This window comes from Vipera ursinii, assembly GCF_947247035.1.
Source record: "Vipera ursinii genome assembly, chromosome: Z".
NCBI lineage: Eukaryota > Metazoa > Chordata > Lepidosauria > Squamata > Viperidae > Vipera > Vipera ursinii.
This window is the reverse complement of record NC_139517.1, coordinates 104,014,712-104,041,186: the sequence shown is the minus strand read 5'-3', so window position 1 is coordinate 104,041,186 and position 26,475 is coordinate 104,014,712. Positions and strand designations below refer to the sequence as shown.

The 26,475-nt window shown below is 41.8% G+C and overlaps 1 protein-coding gene across 8 annotated transcripts in view; it reads left to right on the top strand.

Annotated features, from left to right (window-relative positions):
• Nucleotides 1-26,475, top strand: part of CACNB2 (calcium voltage-gated channel auxiliary subunit beta 2) — a gene marked incomplete at its 5' end in the record, with an annotated part of 225,721 nt that overhangs the window by 115,483 nt on the left and 83,763 nt on the right. For 2 of the 8 annotated variants that reach the window (XM_083376248.1, XM_083376244.1), the window contains one exon: nt 25,922-25,990. The exons of 5 other annotated variants lie outside the window; for them this stretch is intronic. In XM_083376248.1, coding sequence (XP_083232374.1) covers nt 25,922-25,990 — 69 coding nt within the window. Of the gene's footprint in view, nt 1-17,946; nt 17,977-25,921; nt 25,991-26,475 lie in introns of those variants that run through there. One more of the 8 variants, XM_083376247.1, reaches the window with a different exon arrangement.

Sequence of the window (26,475 nt, the reverse complement as noted above, 5' to 3'; positions counted from 1 at the left end):
AGCCTCCATCGGAGTTCTCCGAGCCCCTACGGCACCGACAATCAGCTGGTCAGCACCGTGCAGCACGGGGCTCTGCTCAGATCTTCCAGGTCCACCAGGGCCTCCAAAACTCCTCCGGGTTCAGCTGAAAGTTCTCGGAAAGTCCAGGGCTCATGGAGCCAATAGTAAGCAGTACAGCCGTTTCAGAGATGGCCACCAGCAGCTTCCTTCCTTCCTTCCTTCCTTCCTTCCTTCCTTCCTTCCTTCCTTCCTTCCTTCCTTCCTTCCTTCCTTCCTTCTTTCCTTTCTTCCCTCCCTTCCAAGCAACCTGCTGGTCCAAACTACAAATACTGCACCTCACACAAACTTCCTATCTCCCATTTTCAGGCACGTACATTACGAACCGGCTACTTCTCCCAGTCATTTTTCCCCTACCAGAACCCAGCGTTCGAGCCAAGTTTCAAATCCTCTCTTTGTACATCGTTCTTCCCGTAGCGCTCCCCAGCACTGTTGAGAGATGCCCATTTCTGGCCGCATTGCTACTGTTATCAAGTTAATTTTCGCCCGCCCGAAGGAAGAGAGCGATGCTTTTCTCCCTCCTCCAAAGGAAGGGAGACAAACCCGAATCACCACCAAGTCACCCTTCCTTTGGGCAAAGTAATCTCCTTGCAATGCAAAACCGCGGGGGAGGGCTCCATCTTTTGCAAACGGCAGCGCACACGCTCCATGAGCAAAGGAGGAGAGCAGCCAAGCAACTTGCTAGTCCAAACTACAAATACTGCTTCTTGGGATGGAGTGGGGTGGGGACGGAGAGGAAACGTCTGGAAATCATGCAAGAACTTTTCCTCTTATTATTGCTATTATTGTTCCAAGTTGCAAAGGAAAAGCAGAAACAGCCCAGCCTCGTAGGTCAAGCTGGGCTCTCTTTCTCTCTCCCTTAAATTTGGTTCATCAGGAGCTTTGGTGCTTCCCACGCTTGCAGCGGGGAAACTGGAGGCTATTCCACCGACCCAGGGCAACTTTGCAAAAAACAGCAAAACAGCACGGAGAAGTGTGGCTCAGCTGTACTTGCACACCCTGATCCCGCACTCCCGCCCCGCTCGCTTGCTTTCCACTTGGGTTCTCAGAAGCTGGAGGTGCTCGGAAGCCAGTGTGGGGTGCTTGGAGGCCGCCCGCATGGGGTGCATTGGAAGCCACGCCTTCTCAGAAGCCACCCGTGCAGGCTGCTTGGAGGCTACCCATGCCCGCTCAAAAGCCAGCGCTGCTTGGAAGCCATCCGCACAAGCTGCATGGAGGCTGCCTGTGCAGGGCACATTGGAAACCATTCGCACCTGCTCAGAAGCCAGCGCCACTTGGAAACCACCCGTGCGGGGTGCTTGGAGGCCGTCCACGCCCACTTAGAAGCTGGTACCACTCAGAAACCAACCGTGTGGGGTGCTTGGAGGCTGCCTGCACCCACTCAGAAGCCGGCACCACTCGGAAACCACCCGTGTGGGGCACTTGGAGGCTGCCTGTGCCCACTCAGAAGCCAGTGCCACTTGGAAACCACCCATGCGGGGTGCTTGGAGGCCGCCCACGCGGGGCGCATTGAAGTCATCCGCAGCCGCTCAGAGGCCAGTGCTGCTTGGAAGCCACCTGCAAAGGCCGCTTGGAGGCCACCCGTGCCCGCTCAGAAGCCAGCACGGCTCGGAAGCCACCCGCGCAGGCCGCTTGGAGGCTGCCCATGCCCACTCAGAAGCCGGCGCTGCTCGGAAACCACCCGCACTGTTTGGTGGCATCGGGGTCACCCGCCAGGACTTCCAGCTGGCCGGTGGTGTGGGATCCGGAGTCCCAGCTGACCAGCAGTGCTTTCCTCTGGTTGGCGGCTCAAATCTGGAGTCTCAGCCTCCCAGCTGATCGGCGGAGCAATGAGCGGCTGGCAGGCCAGGTTGCTGTACGGATCCCCCCCTTGGTTGCTTGTCGAGCCCGGGGCTTGACAGCTGCTCCTGCTCGAAAGGCAGGGTTTGGCAGCCAGCGAGGCACTCGCACGTGGCTCTCCCGGGGCTGGAGGGCTGAACGGGGACAGGCCTCGCCCTCTCTGCACTAGAGCGGCACCCGTGGAGGCAGCCAAGGGCAAGCAGGGCAAGGCCGCTCCTGCTGAAAAGGCAAGGCTTGGCAGCTAGCGAGGTGCTTGCGCGGGGCTCTCCCGGGGCTGGCGGGTGATGGAGGAAGAGCAGGCCGATCGCCTTACCGGTACCTGAGACTCCAACGTGCCTTCCCGGCCATGTGTGCCCCGAAGAAGTGCTGATCAGAAGTCAATCCAGTTGCTGCACAACGAGTCCCTGGGGAGGGCAGGGCCTCGCTCTGCGCCTGTGCGCGCCCTCTGTAGGGTTCCTGCAGGCCGCTGCCAAGCAGCATGCTTTCTGGCAGCAAGTGAGCTGGGAAGGAGCGGAGCATGGGGGGGAGGAGGAGGTGGGGAGGCGGGGGGGGGGTGCTCGCGTACCACTGTGTAGTTGTCTTGAGTGGAAACTATTCCTGCAGTATTTAAAAAACTAAAATTAAAAATCACAAGAAAAGATTTGTAGGTATGCTAATTAATTTGTATGTGTTGTATGTTTGCAGTTTGCAGTTAATGATCAAATAATAGTATGTAAAAGTAGTTTGGAGCAATATTACATGTAGTTAATTAAGAATTGAAAAATGTGTTAAGGTATATAACATTCAGTATAAATTATAAGACTGCCCAGGAGTCTCATAATTGGATGAGTTCTGGAAGTGGTGAATCCATATTTGAAAGAAAGGATTGTTCCTCCATGGAGGTTCATCTTCATCTTAAGAAGCCATCATTGCATCCCACCACGCTAGACAATTTTCAGCCAGTATATACAGGGTTGTAGAAAAAGTGGCTTAGAGGTTCTTGGTTGAAGTGCATTGTTTTAGAGTCCTTTAAGTCAAGGCTCAAGTCCAGATATCGAATGGAAATGGCTTTGGTCATGCTTTAGAATGACTTCTGGCAGGAAAACAATAGAGATTGTGCCTCCATCCTTGCTCTTTTTGATGTGTCAGTAATTTTCAATATTACCAACTATACTATCTTTCTGGAATGGCTTTGGGGGTTGGGAGTGAGTAAAACTATGTGGTTCTGGTTATTTTCATTTCCCTGGTGTCAGTTCCAGCTGGTGTTGATTGGGAATGAGAAAGGTAAACCAGATATGAACCACGACAAGAGGATAACCACAACAATACAGCTATTTTAAAGTAATCTTGCAAGTCTGAAGGATCCCTATTTGAGCCAGTACAGCAAGCCTTTCCTAAGTTTCTTAGGAAACTTTCTAAGTTCTGGTCCTTAAGCAATTACAGGTTCCTGCCTCTCTTGTATGATTGTTTCCTAGGCAGTATTTTCCTTTCTCTTTTCTGAAGATGATTCATACATTCTTTTACAGAGAAATCCTTTTCCTAACCTCTACTATGTAGGTGATACAGGACTTGGTATTCTCTCTTCTACTATTTAACATCTGCATAAATTGCAGGGTGAGATCATGCATCACCATGGGGTCAGGTATCATCAGTAAGCTGATGATACTTAGTTGTATATCTTCACCTCTTGTGAACTAAGTGATGGTTTGATGTTTTCTCTCAGTGCCTAGAGACTGTAGGAGCCTGGATGGGGAAGAATGGTGTAAGGGTTTACACTTAGCCTCACAGTTTCACCAGCATTACTCAGGAATTTAAAAGAGCCAAAAGAAACTCCTGAGCTGAGGTTTCAGCAAGCAAACCACTTTTATTTTGATCAAAATAGAGTTGGGTGGCCACATCTCTCTTCGTAGCTGGTAGAGAGATGAAGGCAACAACCAGGAAAGATGTCTTCCACATTTTATACCTTTCCAGAAAAAAAGAGATCTGGTCTTGGTACTAGGAACCAAAAGGTACAGAAAAATAATTCCTAGATGATGACTCATACACAACAACCCAGGTTCTACCATAACTCCTTTTTCCCCTCCCCTCACCATGCTCTTTTCATGTAAGCAATCCCCTGTACCTAAAGCATGAAACATTTGCTTTTATATAACTAATTTCCCAATATAAAGCACCTACAAAGCTGCTTGCACATAAACAAAGATGATTACAAAGTATCACTGCTAATATAAATATTACTAACATCAACCTTAAGCATAATAAAATCCCTTCAGTAGCTTCAATTAAACCCTGATAAGACAGAGTGGCTTTGGGTTTGGGGGCCTTTTGCACCTGGAGATTCACCACTTGGTTTTAGAAATGGTTGCACTGCCTCAAACAAATCAGCATGTAATCTGGGGTTCTTCTGGACACAGGACTTCTGTTTTGGTGACAATTATGGCCAAGGGACCCTTTCCACAGCTTCATATTATGCCTACTCCTGGATCAGGAAGCTCTACTCTCACATATTCATGCCCTAGTCCAGGTCTTTTCAACCAGTGGTACGCGTACCACCTGCTTTGCCACTAGCAGGTGGTACGCGACTGCTAGCCAGATGTAGTAGGGGTGGGGAATGAGCCTAAGCGATCCAAGCCTGAGGGAGTGGCAGCTGCAGCTGCATGACTGTCTGGGCTCAGCAAGAAGCCCCAGGAGCTGGCAGGGCTCCAGCTGATTGGCTCCAGCTGGTTGGCGCTTCCAGAAGGGGAGCTGGAGGTGAACTGAAGAAAAAAAAGTGGTGGGAGGAGAGGAGAGGCTATAAAAGGAGGTGGTTTGGGCAGGAAAGGGGAAAAAAAGACAACAGGAAAGATTTTATCCCTTTAAACAAATATAATTAGTTTTAACTCCTTTAATTGACTCTGACTATGGCTTTTAGAAAGTTTTCTTTGAAGGTAAACAGGCTTAATTTAAAGCTAAAGCTTTTCGAAATTGCTGGAGCCTTTCAGTCTAGAATTGCAACATTGTGAGACACCTGAGGCAGCTTAAAGAGGGAAAAAAACAGAGTTTGTGTTTATTTTATTTTCTTGCTTTGCACTTGATTACTATGTCTTTAAGGGTACAGGCAAGCGATTTGTGTGTGTGTGTGTGTGTGTGTGTGTGCATTCTTACTACACTGTGGAAGAGCTCAGAAGGGAGAGAGGAACAAGGGCCGACCAGCTGGCTCATGAGTCTACAAACTTAGCAACTTTGAGACCTGTGGACCAACTCCCAGAATTCCTCAACCAGCCATGAGGGCTGAGGAATTCTGGGAGTTGAAGTCCACAAGTCTTAAACGTGCCAAGTTTGAAGACCGCTGAACTAGCTGGTAGTGGTGCATATTAATAGACTTGGTTAAATACATCATACATTTGTCAGCGTGAAGGGAAAGGGATTCAGCAAAGGAACAGCCACTGAAGAAATTAAAAGTGGTATTTTTTTTCCTTTTTTTCTACAGTTTGTAATATTTTATTAGATTATAGAATAAAATACAAAAATACAAAAGCAAATAGTAGGGAGGAAAAAAGTGGGGGAAAGTGAGGGGGAGAAGGGAAAAAGAACAGATTTCCTCTGTTGCAGTAGAAAGAAGCATTAACATTGAACCTCAACTTTTTACTTTTCCATATTATAAACTAGCTATAACAACAAATGAATCTAATCACAATCCCCCCTTTTTTATCATCAAGTTTTTGACACCTTGCTAAGCACTGGTAGTACTCAAATATTGTCATGTCCTAAGTACAATCTGTGAAAAGGTTGAAAAGCCCTGCCCTAGTCACTTCCAGAATGGGAGGGCCACAGGAACTACAGGGAAGAATATCTAGATCTTCAACAATTGCAAAATGTAAAATTATAGATAGTTATTTAAGCTCCATAAACTGCATATTTTGCACCTCTGCTTTGTGAGCTGTGTTGGTTGCCAGTTTGCTACAGGATTCATGGACTAGGACAGTGATGGTGAACCTTTTAGAGACCGAGTGCCCAAACTGCAACCCAAAACCCACTTATTTATTGCTGGGTGCCAGGTGGGCATGGCCTACTGGGTGGATGTGGCTGTGGTGGTCATGGAAGATTGGGTGGGTGTGACCAAGGTGGGTGTGGTCACCTGAATGTCGCTCGTGGGGAGGGACACCTGTGGGGGGCAGCTGGTTGAAGAGGGACAGTTGCCACCTCTGAGGCATGGCGCAGGTGCCTACAGGTAGGGCTCTGAGTGCCGCCTCTGGCACCCGTGCCATAGGTTCGCCACCACTGGACGGAGTTTTGAGGGATCACCTATCCCCAGTTCTATCTACCTGACCTAATAGGTCTAGCAGGAGAAATCTAGTGGAAAGCCTTTTCTGTCATGGAACATGCCCTTTTGAGATAACCCTATTGGCTTCTGGGAAGTTTCTTATTATTTTAGTGTGTGCACTACCCAGAAACACTATATGAGATGGTGTGCTATACAATACACACACATACACAGAGAGACAGACAGAGAGACAGAGAGACTAATGTAAAATTATTGATAGCATCCCAGCTTTTTCCTAGCCTCTTGTCCTCATGATACATAGGCATTACAAGTGCATTAATGTAGCCAGCTCAGTGCAATATTGTTCTATAAGCAATCCAGAGTCTCTCTGTTGGGAAGATGGGCAGCATATAAATTTAATACATCTAAATAAATAGAATAGACATGGCTGGAAAAAATCTATGCAATCAAAGCAATTGAGAGATGTTCCAAGAGAAAAAAAATCACAATCTGTGCATCTGTAAATAAATGTTTATTTGTTAAAATGAGAGTTATAGCAGAAAACGAACTGAGGCGCTAAGCAGAACATAATATATGCCAGAAGAAAAAGTACAAATTCCCATTTAAGTATATGAAGAAACTACAGATTTAACCACTCTTCTTCTTGCTCTCTCTACTCTTTCTATACACCTCTTAATCAGAGCTCTAAAATTAGATATCAGCATTAGTATAAATAAAGTGTAGACGGCAAAAGAGGGGAGAAAATGTGGCTGAACTGGAAGTCAATTTATGTTCCTTAAGTAACCAGCACTAAAGTGAAGAAATTCTTAGATTTATATACATGCATGTCCTTTACTCTTTTCAGGATGCAGTGTACTTAAAGTATTGCATATACAGTGGGGGGGGAGGGGAAGCTATTGCTTTTTTATGAAATATGTGAGGAAGCTACAAAAACTGGATAGTCTCCCAGTCTAAAGAGGAAAATGGTATATTTTTTCTACTTCATCCTTTTCCATGAATCAAAAGTTTTCTGTGTACTGTTGTAAAGTCATTTAGGAAAAACATTGTTTTGGGGTAGATGAGGTTGTAACGATAAAGTACAGTACATACAAGGTTTTAACAGTTTTGGCAGTAAGTGATGATCATTAGTTCTGTGTGACAACATACATTCCTTTCTTGTCCACATCATATAAAAAGCCTCTTTGCCTCAGTAATACGATTGTTCTTGAATCATATCTGGGAACCAGTAGTTCCCAAGCCGCAAGTAAAAAGCCGAGCCGGCCGACATTTGACAGTTGACAGCTGTCAAATGGCCGCCCGAAGCAACGACGCACGCGCACCGCCCAGCCGGCCGCCATTCCCGTTGACAGCTGTCAAAAGGGCTGCCGGGGGCCAACGCGCACGCGCCAGATTTGACAGTTCCCGGAACTGTCAAATCGTGAAGTCTTCAACCCGGTCCTCCGAGCTGAGCTAAGCGCTCAGCTGAGAGGAATTCCCTGACAGCCGCAGAGCTGTCAAAGTACTGTCAGTTGATTGGCCGTTCTCCGAACGGCGGGGAAATACCGCTACCTGATTGGTTACGCTGTTTGACAGTTCCCTATATAAACCCGGATTGTTTTGACAGTCAGCTGCCGGGAGCTGAACCAAATAAACGTGTTAACCTTGCCTACGGTCTCTCGCCTGTCTTTGTAAAGACAATTTACCTGGCGACGAAGGTGGGATCCCGGTACTACAGAACTGCCTGCTGAGTTAACCTCCGCGAAGGAGTTCCGATCCCTCTCGCTGAAAGTCACTGCTGAAGCCACATCGAGGGCAAAGGAACCCTTCGGCAGTTTGAACGGCACCGTGGATCCAGACCATGGCAAATTTAGGCCACGTCAGAGAGTTTGACGTCCGCCATCCTGAGGGATGGGAATCGCACTGGGGACAAGTCGAAGGCTACCTCGTAGTCAACAAGATAACGGAGGATCGTCACAAGGCTGCCGCCCTCCTGTGTCTCAGCGGGCCTGCCGTCTACGATATCGCCGTAGGGCTCTGCAGCCCAGACCCCATCGCGACCGTCCCCTACGCCGTACTAACCGACCGTCTCAGCAAGCACTTCATGCCCCGGCGGTCTGAGCTGTACTGGCGCCTCCATTTCACCCGCCGCCGACAGCAACCGGGCGAAACGACCACAGCCTTCATTGCTGGGGTACGTCACGCTGCCCGCAGGTGCCAATTTCCCGACCTGGAAGACCGTATCAGAGATCAGGTCATCGTCGGTCTCTCCAACGAGCGGCTCCAGCGGAAATTGGTAGCCAGACCCACGTTAGACCTCGCCCAACTCACATTAGAGATCATGGCCTATGAAGATAGCCACCGTGAAGGCTCCCCGCCGTTCAGAAGCAGCCCAGCCGCGTCAGTCCACTACGCCGGGGAACCGAACGACGAGCAACCCGAAACCTTCACCGGCGTCAACGACATCATGTCCCGTTTCAGCAAAATGGGCACCGACCCCGGAAAGAACCGCAGGCCATTCAGACCAGCCACCCCCGGCCCAAGACCCACCTCCGCAGGCCAAAAACCTAAGTGTGCCAGCTGCGGCGGGGCGCATGCCAGAACCACATGTCGTTTCAGAAATGCCAGGTGTCACGGATGCGGGAAGACCGGGCACATTCGCTCCGCATGTCGCAGCTCGAACCGGGAAACCCTCCACGAGCTTGAGGAGATTCCGGCAGGTAGGACCAGGGTTCCCCCTTCTGCCAGGGAAATTCCCCAGCCCTCAGTATTGTCCATCCGGGCCCAACAAAAAATTTCGCCCATCCACCATTTACAGCCCAAAATTAAGATCTGGGTCAAAATTCAAGGAGTGCCCTGTGAAATGGAGGTCGACTCCGGCTCCTCTGTTTCGATAATGTCCTGGGACACTCTCAAAAAGATTGGGTTTAAAATCAGACGCCGTATCCCCCTGCAGCCCTCCAAAATACTCCTTGCAGACTTCCAGGGGGCCGCCATCCACTTAAAGGGACAGGCACAAGTAAGGGTAGAATACAAAAAATTCCAGGGGCAATTAACAATCCAAATCACTGAGGCTCCCAGGACCACCCTCATCGGGTTAGACTGGTTTGAGGCTCTAGGCATCCACCTGGAGGGCACCAACCGCATACAATCCCGAACATTAGACCAGGTCTGCCAGGCGTTCGCGGACGTTTTCGACGGAACGCTTGGCAAATATACAGGTCCCCCCATAGACCTCAAATTAAAACCTGAGGTAGGTCCCATCCGCATCAAGGCAAGAAGGGTCCCCTTTGCGCTAAAACAAAAAATCGAAGCAGAATTAGACCGTCTAGTCAGCCTGGGAGTCCTAGAACCAACAGACGGGGGAACCTGGGAAACCCCCATAGTGACACCAGTTAAACCAAACGGTGACGTGAGAATATGCGCGGACTATAAAGCAACAGTCAACCGCGCATTAAATCCCCACGCATACCCAGTGCCTGCTGTCAGGGACGTGCTGTCAGAAATAGGGTCCGGCTCAATATTCGCCAAACTCGACCTAGCGCATGCCTTTCTTCAGCTACCGGTCACCCGGGAAACAGCTGAAGCACAAACCATCGTCACTCACCGTGGCGCTTTCAAAGTAAACCGCCTCCAATTCGGCATCTCTGTGGCCCCTGGCATTTTCCAGGAGGTCATGGAAAAGACCTTAAAAGGAATCCCAGGTGTCTGCCCCTATTTCGATGACATACTCATCGCTGGGGAATCGGAAAACAACTTAGCAGACAGACTACAGGAAGTACTATTAAGATTTAGAAAAGCAGGGCTCAAACTAAAACGTGAAAAATGTTCCATAGGCGTCCCGTCAGCAGATTTCTTAGGCTACAAGATCGACTCACAAGGAATTCACCCCACAAACTCAAAAATCCTTGCTATCAAGGCCGCCCCTACCCCAAAAAATAAAACCGAGCTCCAAGCCTTCCTTGGACTTTTAAATTTTTATTACGCCTTCCTACCAGGGAAGGCAACTATCGCAGAACCCCTCCACAGACTGCTCGATAAAGGGGCAGCCTGGCAGTGGACTACAGCCCACGAAAACAGTTTCAAGTCACTTAAACAAATGCTTTCCAGCAACGCAACTATTTCCCACTACCAGGAGGACAAACCTCTATGCATAGCCTGCGATGCATCCCCATATGGGATCGGAGCAGTTTTAAGCCATTTAGACAACAATGGCACCCAATCCCCAGTGGCATATTATTCCAGAACTCTTTCCAAAACGGAAAGAAACTATGCCCAAATAGATAAAGAAGCCCTGGCAATTGTGGCGGGAATTAAAAAATTTCACGATTACCTTTACGGTCGCCCCTTTGTGATTTACACAGATCACAAACCATTGTTAGGACTATTCACTTGGGACCGTCAGACCCCCCAAATCTTATCCCCCAGGATGTTGCGCTGGACAACATTCCTCACAGCATACTCCTACCAATTAATATATAAGCCAGGACACCAAATGTGTCACGCTGATGGCCTCAGCAGATTACCTCTACCCCACACAGAGCCAGACCCAGCCCCAGCAGGAAACATCTTAGCTATTCAAGAGCTCCCAGAATGCCCACTGACAGCAAAAGATATCGCTGCTGCAACTTCGTCAGACAAAACACTTAGCAGAGTGTTAGCATGGGTACACACAGGCTGGCAGACCTCTTGCCCAGGCACAGAGTTTCAGCCATACTTCTCCAGGCAAAATGAACTAACGTCACACTTAGGATGTTTACTCTGGGGGTGCAGGGTAATCGTGCCCACCAAACATAGGCCAAAAGTACTGGACACCTTACATGAGGGCCACCCTGGCATTGTAAAAACAAAAGCCCTGGCCCGCAGCTACGTCTGGTGGCCAGGAATAGACCAAGACATAGAAAAGTACATTGCTGGCTGCTACCTATGCCAAGAATCCCGCCCACTCCAACCCAAAGCCCCAATTCATAAATGGGAACTCACAAAAAACCCCTGGTCCCGCATCCACATTGATTATGCCGGGCCCTTCCAAGGACAGGTCTTCCTCATAGTTGTAGATAGTTATTCCAAATGGCTGGAGGTTCTCCCGGTTCACAGCACAACGTCTGCCGCAACCATTCAAGCCCTCAGGGGAATCTTCGCAACACACGGTCTCCCCGACGTCATTATTTCAGACAATGGCCCTCAATTTACTTCTCATGACTTTCAGATCTTCACGAGGAGAAATTGTATTAGGCATTCAACATCGGCTCCCTTCCACCCATCGTCCAACGGCCTTGCGGAGGTTATGGTGAGGACCACCGAGGACGCCCTCAAAAGAATCATCACAGGAAACTGGCACCGACGCTTGTCACAATTTCTCTTAGCCCACCATTCGACTCCCTGCACAACCACCGGCAAAAGCCTGGCCGAACTTCGATGGGGCCGCCGCCTGGTGTCACGGCTCGACAGACTTCACCCCGACAGACTGGCAGCCGAAATGACACCAAACACCCAGCCAAAAACATTCTCCAAAGGACAAAATGTTTGGTCCCGAGATTATGGGGGAAGGGATAAGTGGGTTCAGGGGGTTATCCTGGACCAAACTGGACCTTTATCATACACGGTGGACACAGGGACAGGACTCATACAACGCAGGCACACGGATCAGCTCCGACCCAGGTCACTACCCAACCCCTCTCTGCAACCGACTCTGGGTGAGCCTACGCCAGCCGACACCCCCGGACCCGATGAATTCCTCCCCCAGGACCCACAACCATCTGCTGAGCCCCACCAAGAAACAACCCCTCCAGCCACGCAACCCGAAGGAAGCACCCCCTGTCCCCGACGGTCCAGCCGAGCCAGGAAACCCCCCGCATACCTCGCGGACTTTGAATGGAAGGGAAACCCACCATCTGTTAAAGAACCTGTTAACCATACTGTTTTAAAACGTTCAACTGTTGTTATGCATAACATACCTGTTCAGGGGGGGGAAAGGGGGTGAATCATATCTGGGAACCAGTAGTTCCCAAGCCGCAAGTAAAAAGCCGAGCCGGCCGACATTTGACAGTTGACAGCTGTCAAATGGCCGCCCGAAGCAACGACGCACGCGCACCGCCCAGCCGGCCGCCATTCCCGTTGACAGCTGTCAAAAGGCTGCCGGGGGCCAACGCGCACGCGCCAGATTTGACAGTTCCCGGAACTGTCAAATCGTGAAGTCTTCAACCCGGTCCTCCGAGCTGAGCTAAGCGCTCAGCTGAGAGGAATTCCCTGACAGCCGCAGAGCTGTCAAAGTACTGTCAGTTGATTGGCCGTTCTCCGAACGGCGGGGAAATACCGCTACCTGATTGGTTACGCTGTTTGACAGTTCCCTATATAAACCCGGATTGTTTTGACAGTCAGCTGCCGGGAGCTGAACCAAATAAACGTGTTAACCTTGCCTACGGTCTCTCGCCTGTCTTTGTAAAGACAATTTAGTTCTGTAAAGCATTCCAGTGCCTATGTTTTAAAATGATTGCATATGATGCATATGTGAGTGCACATTTTTCTCTATAGAAGCTATTAAGTTCATTGCATGATATTTATGCCTGAACTTTGCCTGTGGATATTGATATTCATATTATGTTCAGTATAGATAGAAAGAAGCAATGAGAAGAATAATTCAGTTATTCTTATAAATACAGTTTTGTTATGTCAACACATATATAAAAGTTGTGTATCTTATACATCTCTTGTCTCTGTCTTAAAATGTATGTATGTGTCTTTGTGTGATTAGTGTATATTCATTCATAAATAAAAAAGCACTATCTTTCTGACTGCATATATTTTATCAAATCTGCTACTTGAAAATGGACTAGATTTTGCATGCTCAAAAACCCGGATGGTTTGTTATTTTAGTGCTTATTAATTAAGGACTATATAGTACACTCGGTCACGTTTTGTCCTCTGTTCTGCTTAGCATAAACTATATTTCTATCTATGCTTATTTCCATTTCAAATTTTAGTTATAAGAAAGGGCGTTAAGAAGCTGACTGTAGGTATATAAGAAATATAGGAAATAGGGAGAGTCATCCAAAAAACTTGTGACTATAATCTGCTACTCTATGGTATCCCTTGGTTTACTAAGGAGCTTCAAGATATGAATTAATCAAATTATTTGGATTCTTTTGACTGGCTTTCACATCAGGGTATGGTCAGCTTTGTGATGATCTCTTCTGGGTGATGGCAGGAGGGAATGTGGCCCTTCAAGTCCGATAAGACTTCACGCTCTTGTTCAGAACTGTTACATCTTTCTGGACCATCTACAAATATTAAAAATGAATACTTTTTTGTGCCATTGAGTCACTGTTGGCAATTGCCTGGAAAAGTCATGCAATTTTCTTGACAACATTCGCAGAAGTTGCTCGCCATTGCCTTATTTCTTAAGCAGAGAATAACTGGCCCAAGGACACCCAGCTGGCTTAAATAATAAACCTTTATTGTCAAAGTACAACATGTGTACATTGAGATTAGCTGAGCCTCCCCCTGTGCTCTCTCCCCCCAACACACAGTGACAACAAACCCTCCATCCCACCACACTATGTGAACCATGCCTAAGAAAGGACTAGAAGTCTTCTGGTTTCCAACCTGGTGCTTTAGCCACTGGACACTGTGCACCAACTAACTCTCTTAGCATTTTTTCTAATAAATGTAAGGTTGGATCCAGATTTTCACATATTTAGAGGTAAATCTATTGAAATCAATGGGAGATTATTATTATACCCAGATTCAAGAAACTGTAAGAAATATAGGTATATGATGAACATTATGATGAGAAAAATAAAAACATCATTATAGTACATATCTCAATGGTTTATTAATTGACATTTGCAAAGAAAATTATGAATAATATATTAAATAAATAGTACAATAAAATCATTATTATTAAATATAAATGGCTTTGCTCTTAGAATTGCCGTAAGTGATTAAAATGCATGAAGTAATGAAAAGAGGAAATAAAACACTAGGAAGAAGATTTTCAGTAGCAGCTGTCACATCCTGTGTTCTCTCAAGAAAACTATGCTTGTAAAAATTATGCCAATATGTCATACTCAGTAGGTGTTGATGCTGAGAGGAATGAATTTATGCACATAATACTTTCAGCGGGTTTTTATTTCATTCTTGTGGACGTGCATTTTAGTTTTTAGTGGAGGTATCGTAAGTAACATAGCTATGCTTAAAATACAGTTAGTGCTGCATACAAAGGAGAAGGTGTCCAGAGAAGGATTGACAGGGTAGGAACTTACTCTGTCATTCTGTCACTGATAAGATGGAAAATATCTATTTCTGGAGTTGAACTTCCTAGTGACCAGCAAAATGCCATTTAAAGTGCAGTGGATAAAGTACAGCAAGATCTATAACAGGAAAGCTTAACGATGTTCACTTCCCTCAAGTAAAGTAACACTACATTTAACACATTGTGTTGATTCCAATGAAAGCAGAAGTAACAATATTTAAATAAATACCAAACCAAACTGAACATTTTTTCATCTATTCAAAAGAGCAAAATATAAATACTTGCATAACATCTCAATGCTATCCATCACTTTTTCTGAATACATGTGATGTTTTAATTGCTGCATGCAGTGCAGTAGTAAGTAAAGTAAAAATAAAGTTAAAGTAAAATAAGTAAAAGTGTAAAGGTTTGTTTTAATAGAGAGAAAACGAGAGAGCATTTAGTGATGTTAATTAACAAAGATGTCTGATGTAATTTTCTTTTGCTTTTCAAAAGTTTTTGTATATATTGTTATTTAAAATCTAAATAGGTATGAATGGATCATTCATATATAGGTAGTATGTTTAAAGGGCATGTGTGTGTTTATTCCAAGCCATTTTTTTCATGGAATGACTGCTTTAGGGAATATCAAGAGACTCTTACATGCAAGACCAAATGACTACCATTCAGTATTTAGGTTACTGACTGATTCTTAAGGACACATTTTTAAATCCTTCCTGGGGAGGTCAGGAATTGGCTATAATATTTGCAAGCAGTGGATATGACATTACTTTACTATAGTCTATTTTTTTATGAAAAGGAAAGAACAGTCCTCCATGAGTTGTAAAATTCAAATTAGGAAAAGGATTCCAATTTATCCAGTTGAGTTTTAGCAACATGCAAAACATTCATAGGTCATTTATTTGAATCATAATTGAAATTATTCAGGATCTTGTTGTGACACACATAATTTTGATGTTTGACTTTTTATTGTTTTATGGAATTTCAAATGAATTTTAAAAGAATTTATTTTTTAAATAGTGACTCAACAACAAAACTTGGTTATTGCAGAAAGAAATAGGAGGGAGAAATTGAAATTTATTTTTGGAATTTATAACCTGACCCAGTCTGTCCCAATTCTGAGTGGCTTACAAAATAAAACAAGTAAATATGTATAACCCAAAAATAAAAATCTGGAAAAACAAACACAATCTAATAGACAAAAGATTGCAAGAGATTCATTATCTATTCTAGTTCAAGGCATTGGGGAAGTTGTTGTTTGTTAAAATTTGGTCATGGTAGAGGCTGAGGTAAATTTCAGGTGGAATGTGATTCCCACATGTGCATATCATGAATTTTGTTCTTTCTTACCACATTTTGTATGACAGTTTGGGAAGTTCTGTTAGAACATAAAGGTTTATGAGCTTGTTTTTTGCAGATGTTTCATTACCCAAACTAGGTAGCATCATCGGTCCTAATCTTTTTTGTAGGATCCTGTGTTCTGCAATGGGTAGTTGGTGGTTGGACATGTTGACTACGCATTCTGGCTCTTGTGTTTCTTTGGTTCTGGAATTGAGTTTAGGGAGTCTGCTTTGCAATTTGGTTTTTCTTTTCCCAGCATGTCTGTGGGATGTATTCATGATGGTAGTGGCCAGTCTCTCCTTGTGCTCTGGTGTGATGGTCTGTCCAACTGTTCTTTGAAGTTTGCTATGGTGTGCAGATATTTGTTTAATCTGAGCTGTGTATCTGATCACAAGCCGTATTATTTTTCACCCACTTTCTTGGGCTGTTATCCATCCAGCTGTGTAGTTGATTGGAGGGTTGTACCTGAAACTGGTAGGGTGGGCATGCTGTCATAGGCATTCCATGGAGGAAGAAAAGTTATTCTTTGGTAAAAACTTTTTCTCATTTGTATGCTGTCTGAAGTGCTTGATGCCCATATGTGGTATTAATAAAGGGGACTATTGTAGCTCAGGGTTGACATGAGGGGTCCTTGGTGTTCTCTGAGCTTGCTTGTTTTCTTGCAGATGTTTCATTTCCTAAACTAGGTAATATCACTGTTACCTAGTTTGGGTAATGGAACATCTGCAAGTAAACAAGCAAGCTCAGAAAACACCAAGGACCTCTCATGTCATTCCTGAACTACAAATATTCTTCTTCATTGGTAAAGGTTTCCCCTGTCTAGTCATGTTTGATTCTAGGGGACAGTGATCATCTCCACTTCTTAGCCAAGGGAGCCAGCATTGTCTGAAAATACTTCCATGGCCATGTGGTCAGCATGGCTACATATGAAGTGCACAGAATGCTGCTACTTTCACACCAAAGTGGTTCCTATTTATCTACTCAAATTTGCATACTTTTGAACTACTGGGTGAGTAGGAGGTGGGGCAAGTAACGGGAACTCACCCATCACTTGGGTCTCAAACCCGGTTTGTGAGCTTTCCAGCTGACAAGCTCAGCGTCTTTACCTGCACTGGATGAAATGTTGGGGGTTCTTGAAGGGCAGTCCTAAGTAGACTACATTACCATAGGTCATGTTGATAGCTTATGAGAGTGTGAATGGTTGTTGCCTGTAAATACATTTTACAGAATGTACATAAATGAAACTCTGCATAACTAGTTCAAGGAGTCCCTATATTATACAATTCCTTCCAAGGGAGTACCATCCCATTTGATGTAATAGCACCCCTTTGGAACCTAAATTTGAAATTATCTGAAAATTGATTAGCTTTTGAATTAACAGCCACTCGTTTTGTTTGGTTAAGTATCAGACACTATTCCAGATATAGGTCAAGATTTCTATATTTCTGTTCAGCATTATCTATAAAATTTTCAGATTTCATTCAACTCACCCTCCTATTGATGCAGCTATTTGATTATCTTTAATGATCAGTAGAGTCATTCCTTTACCTTTGACATATTAAAAGTAATTCTGGTATAAGTTTTAAAATATATATGTAGTGTATGTATAGTAATGTTCTGTTATAAATAAGAATTCTCAAAATCTCTGATATCTTTTTTCTGGGATAAAATTTAATGGGCAATCAGTCAGCTTTGAAGCATTTGCTTTTGACCCTTATTCCAAATGCTATAACCTTCTGTTTGGTCATATGGGTATTTGTTTATTTATGTATAGTCTCAGTATGGAAAGAAAAATTCTATTGCCACAGTTTTTTGAAATGTTTTGTTGAAAGAACATGCATGTTCTTTTATATCTACATCCATCCATTCTGCCAGCCAATCAGCACAGAAGCATTAAATTAACAAGAGACTTGAATATCCTATCTGTGTGCGTAAACTGTATGGTTCTACTTATAGTACTAGATTAAGATAACATATCTTTGTGGCTGCTTTTCTTTTGTTTATGGCTTTTACTGGTGCAGCTTGCCAAATCCGCAGTCCCTTAGCTGCTTTACAGCAAGACCTTTTGTTTTTATAGAGTGGAACAATATTTTAAAAAACTTTTTGAGTGTGGGAAGAGTTAGAGTTGTTTTATCCCAGTTTTTGAAAATTATATGGTAAATCACTAAGAGAAGAGTAAAGAAATGCAACAGAAAGGAATCCATTAAGTGATGTGAAACTGTGTAAGGCAAAAGTAATGTACCTTTATGACGAAGATTATGAAAGGGTAAGCTGTGAATGTATGTGCAAAGGTGGCATTTGATAAAGTTGTAAAATTTGGGAAAATGTTTGAGTTGTAGGAGCAATTTTACATTTTTTAACAGGAAAAGAAACAGTTTAAAAATATTTCTTGAAAATGTGTAATATTAAATGTTGAAGTATAAATGTCTATTTGGTCTTAATTATTTCTATTGTATATACAAATATGTTTAGAGTTTTAGCAGTTGGAGAAATGGGAGGGAATAAACTACAAAATGTTATAACTATTTTCCTATGTATATTTAAAAAGAGAATGTAGGTCAGCATTTTAATACAGTACCAGAACTCATATTTATATGGTATATATGGTATTCTGCAAGTTTCTGTCTTTGTTTCTATATTGAAGAAGCTGATCTGAAGATTTGTTCCATAATATCCCAGATATTCATTATGCTGAATTTCAAACTGGTGCTTGAAATCTTTAACGATAGATTGCGGAAAAATTAAACAATTGGTGTCTTCAATTTGGTTACCATTCAGAACATTGTTACATACATAAATTGCTTCTAGTTTTAAATATGATAGATATGAAGAGGATCGTATATCAGTGATATATTCTGAATTCCTCCGTATTTTCTACTTACTAGGAAATTGTTGTCTTTGCACAATTTGTGGTAGACTTAACAGAATTCTCTGTAATAATAGTTTGTATTTCTTGTAACTTTTCTCCTGAGCATTTTTTCTCTCTTAAGCTTGTAAGTTTTTTTTTTACTGGGGTTGAGTTAATGGTGATGAGTGTCTTTTGAAATGTGTCTCCACTGAGAAAGAAATATTTTCGTAGAGTTATCCCACACAAGCAATTATTTGAATCACTATATGTCAAAGTACAGCTGGAAATGTGACAAAGAAATTAGGAGGTTTCTTTAAGTTTAAATGTTAATTACAACTACACTAAAACATTAATTCTAAATTTCAGTAATGTAATTTAGAAACACAATGGTAAAAATTTAAATTATAGTACTCACCAAACTAAATAGCAACTTCTCTTTTTGTCATACAAACCTAGTATTTGCAAAACAATGAAACAGTAACAGTAATTTTATCATTACATGTAGAAAAGAAGTCACCTTCTCATTGTGTTTCTTTTGGTATAATTTTAGCTGTTTTTGGCTTGTGGGAAATCCGCATAAAATATTCAAGTTATTTATAATACATATCCTCAGATACCTCCTTATATATTTTATGTTTAAAAGATTATTTTATAATACATCATTTCTATAACTTTGATAACTATGACTTTAAGAGATATTTCAAATTTATATGTTTAATAATAATATGTAACAATCAAAGACTGGTAGAAAAGTTTATTTTTATTTTATTTTATTGATTGTAGAGAAATCTCACCATTCCAGACTTTTAGTTGTATGCATAATACTTCTCCTTATGATATTGCATGAATTAAATGAGGGTCTGGGAAATAGGGCAATTGTATACAGTTTTCATGGTTTTTCATGGAGACAGAGTTGAATTAATTCCTCTGCCCTGTCCCTTATTAAGAATCATAATTTTCATTAGACTGTGCATGTCCTGTATTGTTATATTCCTAATTCCAAGCAAAAACACATCAGGAGTGCTTATGTGAGCACACACAAGATTATAAAATTTTGTTTTATATTTTTTAATCTTTCTTTCAACTGTGTGTTGGCAATTGTTCCAGGTTTTGAGAATAATTTAATTTAAATTTGTAAAGCTGTCTAAATCCATAATGACTCTCAGCAGTATACTATATTAACAATATTCGGTACAAAATTAACAGCAACAGTAAAACAAAATTAACATAATGAACCATTCTTAAAAAGGAAAAAACAGCACCCTCTTAGTGTGCTGCATTTTTATATAAGACCCACCACTGACATAATCCAAGCATGAGGAACACCCAGGTTTTAAGACCTTGTTTACATGACAGCAGAATAGATGACATATGCATCTCTAGGGGTGTATGCTTTTGTTAAGTGATAATATTTTTTCAGTGGAACCTAAAACTGTCAAAAAGGATGAACAATCATAACATATCCAGTAATCTCTTGAAAAGCCAGGACATATCATAAACCAGTGATGGCGAACCTTTTAGACACTGAGTGCCCAAATCCTGCCCCCCCTGCACCCGCTCCACCTTCCCATGCTCCGCCCCGCCCTCCTGCAGGGCCACCCACTGCCTCCACGGCCCACTGCAGCAGATCGCCCAGGCGGCCCTGCAGCACCATGCCGGCCATGCCCTCCACTTGTAAACCCGCAGCATCATCTGCACGTGATGGGGCGCGAGGGCGGTGTCTTTTCCCCAATGCCTGGCTGCCATGTCCTTGGCTGCGCTGCTCTGCATGGGCCATGCCTGGGGGCAACTCTCCTCTGGGGGGGCTGCTGGTGAGGTGGCCACCAGGGAGGCGGGGCTGGGGCAACAGTGTGCGTGCCCACAGAGAGGGCTCTGCGTGCCACAGGTTTGCCACCACTGTCATGACCTTCATAGATGATAATGAGCTCCTTAAATTCTGAATGAAAGCAAATATACATGTCCCTAGATAATGTTGCAGGATCCAATCTGGATCAGTCATTGGGACTAGAGCACAGGTCTGCAACCTGCGGCTCCGGAGCCGCATGCGGCTCTTTCAGCCATCTCCTGCGGCTCCCAGTCTTCTGCCATGTGCAGTCCAAAAAAAAAAAGTGGGACTAAAAAAGTTCAACCAATCAATTCAAATATGCAGGGTAGGTGCATATCTCACCTTGGCTCCACTCTTCAGTCAAACCCTGTTCTGCACATGCGTGCATGTACGCGCATGCGCACACATTTTTTTAGGGCTCCCAGTTTTTCCTTTTGTGAGGGAACCGGTTCCGAGTGGCTCTTGCACTGTTTCAGGTTGCTGACCCCTGGACTAGAGGTTACCACACACAGAACAGCCCAAAGCACACACTCTGCTATAAAAAAGATGGGCTTCAATATGAGTCTGAAAGTTTGGAAGACAAAACCTCTGGTCCTATTGACTGATCCAGATTGGATCCTGCAACCCTAAATTCCATTTGCTGCTAACCAGTGCAGTTCACAGAGCAGAATATAACATACCATACCATGCCCATAACAGCCCAGCCTTCAAGGCACCTCTGTATAGAAAGAGTTGCAGTAGACTACACCTGAGATGATTAAAACAGGGACAGTTGTCCAGACGGCCTCACTATCCAGAAAGACAAATTGATTTACTTGCAGAATGCTTCTGTGAATTGTTCAACTTTTCATTGCAATACTAACCTTTCAAATGTTGAATGGATGTAGGAGATTTCTTTCAGGGTCCTTAAGCCTTTGGAACTATTTGTCTTTGTATTATGTAAGTTATTACAGCATATGTACTAAAAATGTGAAAACATGCATCTTTATCTTTTTATATTGATTAGTTTATTCTTTTTTTCTAATTTGGTTAAATTAATGTAAAATATCTTGCTAGTGAATATAAGTATAAAATACTATTCAGCAGGTATAAAAATAGTTTGCACTGGAACATGAATATAGCTTAATGGATGCTACTTAGTCACTGGCAATTTATGGAATGCTTCATGTTAATTTCTTGCATATTCAAGTATAACTAAATGTAGGATTGGATGTACATATGTACATATTATCATTGGAGCATAGATGATTTTCCACAAGAGTTCCAAATTTTTGTTCAAAAATGAGTAATGTTTGCATGGAAACTGTTATTAGAAATTATGACAGATTAGACTCACTTAAAGAAGTCTTCAACAGAAGAAGTGTTTTAATCAACTGTTCCAAGGGAAAAAAATCTGAGGTAGCCAAGATAACAACATATTAATCATTATCAATTATCGGATATATTGAAATCTGCAATTATAAAGTCTTCTATTGCAAAATGGATAAAAGCCTGAGAGATTTCACTTGTCATAGTGAATTGTTTGTATTCTTTACTTATAATTTACTTTTTAATTGGTATTGTGTTATTTCTTAATTCCAGGGTTTAAAGAATAATGATAAATTTTATTTTAAACAATTAGTTTACATGTTTTTATTGTAAACCTTCACTCTAGAGTCAGTTTGGTTTATGATTGAAAGGAGGAAAATGTTTTAATTGTAATATGCAGTCATAGGCAAGTTAATAATATTCTGAAGGTAGGCAAGTTATGTCAAACAGTTGAAGTTTAATAATTATTTGTATTGCTTAGGGAGAAAATGGATTTGATAAAGAAATTAACCACAATTTGTAAACTGTTTTTAATTATATAACCACCATAGTAATGTTCTTTTGTATTCTGTCCTGATGACATGGCAAAGTAAATTGTTGTATTATCTTAAGATAGAAAACATTTCTAGATAGTCTTTTTGACCACCACAAGCATTAATTTTAGAACTAACAGTTCACAAAACAATTTAATTTCCACTAAATACAGGAAAAAACTTTTAAAGGATTAGGAATAAAATCAGCATTGTATGTGGAACTAGTTATTACATACAGAGGGTAAATTTATCATGGGATAGAATTTCTGAGTATGTGAAACACAGGACTCAAGCTAAGTAGATAAAAAAATGTGAGTTAAAAAACAGAATACAGGGTATAATCAGCTAAGATTATGAGGAATTGTCTTGAAGATCAAACAGATTCTTATCACTTAAAGTAGAACAAAATTCTACAAATATGCAGTGTGCCCTGACATAAAAAGAATCAGATGTAAGATTGATAATTAGAACTCCAGGCCAAAGATCTTATAAGAACAAATCTAAACCTGCTTCACCAAAATATGTTACTTCAGCCAAAATTAATTCCTGCAGGAGGTGAGGATGTGTTTATCAGAATTTCTTCATGCTAAGATGGATGCTATGGTACATTATTAAATATCAGGAGGGCATCATGTCAGGCACGTGAAAACAACATCTAGCACATTAAAAAGAGAAATGAAAAATAATATAAAGAAATACTGTAGCCAGATGTAGTAAGTACAGCCAAGATAAAATGTACACTATGCTGACATTGTAAGCTTGTACTTCCTACTATAGTGAAGCAAAATTAATGTACATTCACATATCCCAGGATAGCCATTTTAGAACAGGCGTATTTTATGTATTATCAAATAAAAATTAATAAATATTGGCTTGAGTCCTCTCAAATTCCATGTAGATAGCATGATCAGGAAAGAACAACACAGATTTCTATAAGTATATTTAATACTTGTCTAGGGTAAATACTGAAAACAGTAATAGGAATTTCCCAGCTTTGATTATAATGTATTAATCAAGAGAGATGGGTTTAATTGCTATTTATGAAATAAGTCCTTGTTTGCCAGACTTCCCACAATTTTCACAAATTGAATTACAATAAAATCTTCATGTAGTAAATAATTTGGTGGTATATTTGTTAAATCTGAATTTACACAATTTGCAACAGTTTACATCATTTGTGTAATTATGTTATTGATACAGTATAAATTGTGACAGTTACTGTAAATATTTGATTTAATAGGATCTGAAGACCACTAGAATTAATTCATTAAATTATTTTATTACAGTGACATGCCAGTATTGTATAGAGAGTATATACAGTATTATATTAAGAATGGGGAGACAGACCTTTTGTTATTCAGCCATTTAGTCATTTCTAAATCTTCATGGCCCAAGTATGTGTGTGTGTCTGTCTGTCCCGGTAAGAAGCCAATGTGCTATGGGACAGTAGAGATACTGCAGGAGGCCATGGGAGGAATAATGCAGGCTGTGAGTCAGGGAAGGGCCAGTGCCGGCATGAGTGAATGGGGATTGCCATGGACAGGATAAAAAGTCAGGGTGACAGACCAGAGCAACTTGCAATCTTCCGTGCAGGCTATCTCATTAACCTTGCTTATGGGAATCCAGCAGAGAATGTTGTAAATGTCAGTCACGTGTCCTGCAATGGTGGGATTCATCCAGTTCACAACACTTCAGCAGAACCAGTAAGTAATTTTTTGTTGCCCAGGCCCAGAATGGACCTCTGGAAGCAGCATCCACACAGAGAACCCGTTGCTCACATTTTTGAATCCCATCACTGGTGACACCTGAGTGCTCAGTTGTGATCAGGTGACCAATAAGAGTGCTGTGAGTTCTTTATATTAAAGCATACCATTTTTCTAATAATGTCGAGTTCCTAACTTTTTTCTAGATGCATCATAAACAGTAGTGCTGTTGTCACTTGCTCTCTGCTTTTCCCTAGTAGCGAATATTGGAGTAAGTACATTTCTTTCTTTAGTGGATGATATTTATTCTGACCTGTCTGTCATAATTGTTCTTTTTTGACATGCACATTCCCATCAGTACAGCTCATTGTATCATTGAAATGCTCAAGTCCCTAATTAGAAGTTCTATGAAGGTACTGTTCAGTAAACCAGCTTGTATTGCAATGGAACTCATCGGAGAAGTACTTGTAATTATAGAAAATAGTAAAGAGAAACTGTGCATGATCTATTATTTTGAAACCTTAGATGCTTTCCGGACATTGTAAAATAGATTATAGACAAGATATAGACAAACTATAATTTAAGTATATGCACCATTTAAGAAGAACTAGAATTTTGAACTTTTGCCATAGCTAATAATAATTATTTTGGGGGGCTGTGTAGAGTGCTGTTGTGTATTTAGTCAACATGGACAAACCGAATTTTACAGTATGTACACTGATCTTGACACCTTAAAGATATTTGTTTATTTCATATTTACTTTGGTTTTGGAATTTTTGGTTTATCTTATTAGCTAATCTAGTATTATTCAAGGCACATAGATACCTGGAATGGAATACAAATTATTATGAATCTATATGAAATGAGACAGGCACTGTCTTAGTTTTCTAAATACACAACTGGTGTAGAAAGCATTCTTTATCTCTTTCTCAACTCTAAAACCTATGACTGTTTCAGAATAGTAGACTCCTTGCTCTGAGTTATACTAATGTTCCTACTAATAGTAGTAGTAATGGATAATAAATATGAAAGCAGTAATAGGAGACCTACCATGTCATTCATGTTCAGCATTCTAGTGTCCAATAAACCTGTGAAACCAGTTGTTATCCTTCAGTATATATTCCTTAATACATTATGTTGAGGCATGTGCTGTCCTTTTTTAGATAAAAATAAAATATTGATAACATATATAGTGTTACTAATATTTGTATCAGATGTTAATCAAATGAAAACAGTGAGAATAATTTGAGATGATCCTTACAATATGATTCTGTTTTTGAAATTCAATAGAGAACAGTGTGTAATACAAACAAAATTCTCAAATATATAGCAAAGAATAATATACTGTATAAGGTATTTCTGTTTTCTAAAAACAGTATTGCTTTTCAGCAGTTTACTCTTGGGATGTAAAATGGTAATCTGACATAGACTGGCAACACAGTGTGATGTGAGCATCTACGTAAATGGCTGTATGTATGGAGCATGCCCAGTTCTGTAAAAAGCTTCTAAACACTTCCCCCGCAATATACTCAAGCTCTGAAGAGACAAAATGAAGTTTGCACTTTCAAATGTTACATTTTGCATGGGGTTCATAAAGATTCTTTTGTAAACATTGCATTTACACAGTAAAGGAGGTGAGGGGGGAACAATGAAGTAAATTCAGAAATGCATGCACCAAAGGACAAAGCATTTTTTAAAATCAGTCTGTTTATGTATGCTGATTATATCAGTGTGATACCATATCTCTTAGTATATACTTGGTTTTGATTTTTCTCTCAAATTAATAAAACATCTGTGTATTTTGGTGGCATGACAAATCAAGAATTCACTTAAATTAGAATAGAGACAGAGAGAGGTTGTTAAGCTGAAAAGAAAGGTCTTGCAGCAGAGAATGGATGTGCAAAGAACCGTGATTCTGCGGTGTTCAGTATTCACATGTATGAGAAACAGTGCTGCGTTCTGCAGCTGCAGACAATAACTAAGCTGGTTGGCTAATGAAGGCCATTTGGATCAGGCTTCTGAAAAGAGCCAAAGGCGGAGGGCTGAAGAATTCAGATATCTGTGTAAGCTATACATTTCAATTTGCTGGCATATTTTGCATTGCAGGTGGGCTGGGGGAAGTACTGCTTGCATCTATTCTGTTTGAATTAACAGGTTTTAATTCCTCTGACTGTAGCAGGAAGAGGTGGGGATAAAATCAAAGATATATGTTGCTTATGTAGATATTTGGCATCATTACCTGTAGTTGGTTATTACCTTGACTGCAGACATATTCTCAGCCACAATTTGATTTGAAATCCTTTCTGTTTTTGCTGAATGGTTGAGACAGATTTGAGTCATTATTTCCTGAAGGAAAAGGGATATCATTTGAAGAGCTATTTTTCAGTTAAGATATTATCGGTAGCTCATAGCTGAAGTTACAATCCTTTTCAAGGATCAGAATCAAATTGCTTTGCTTCTAGTTTGCTGATTTTAAACCTATTCTTGAAACAGCTGGACATCCTTTAGCCTGCAGTGCACAATTGATACTATTCCACATAACCTATCT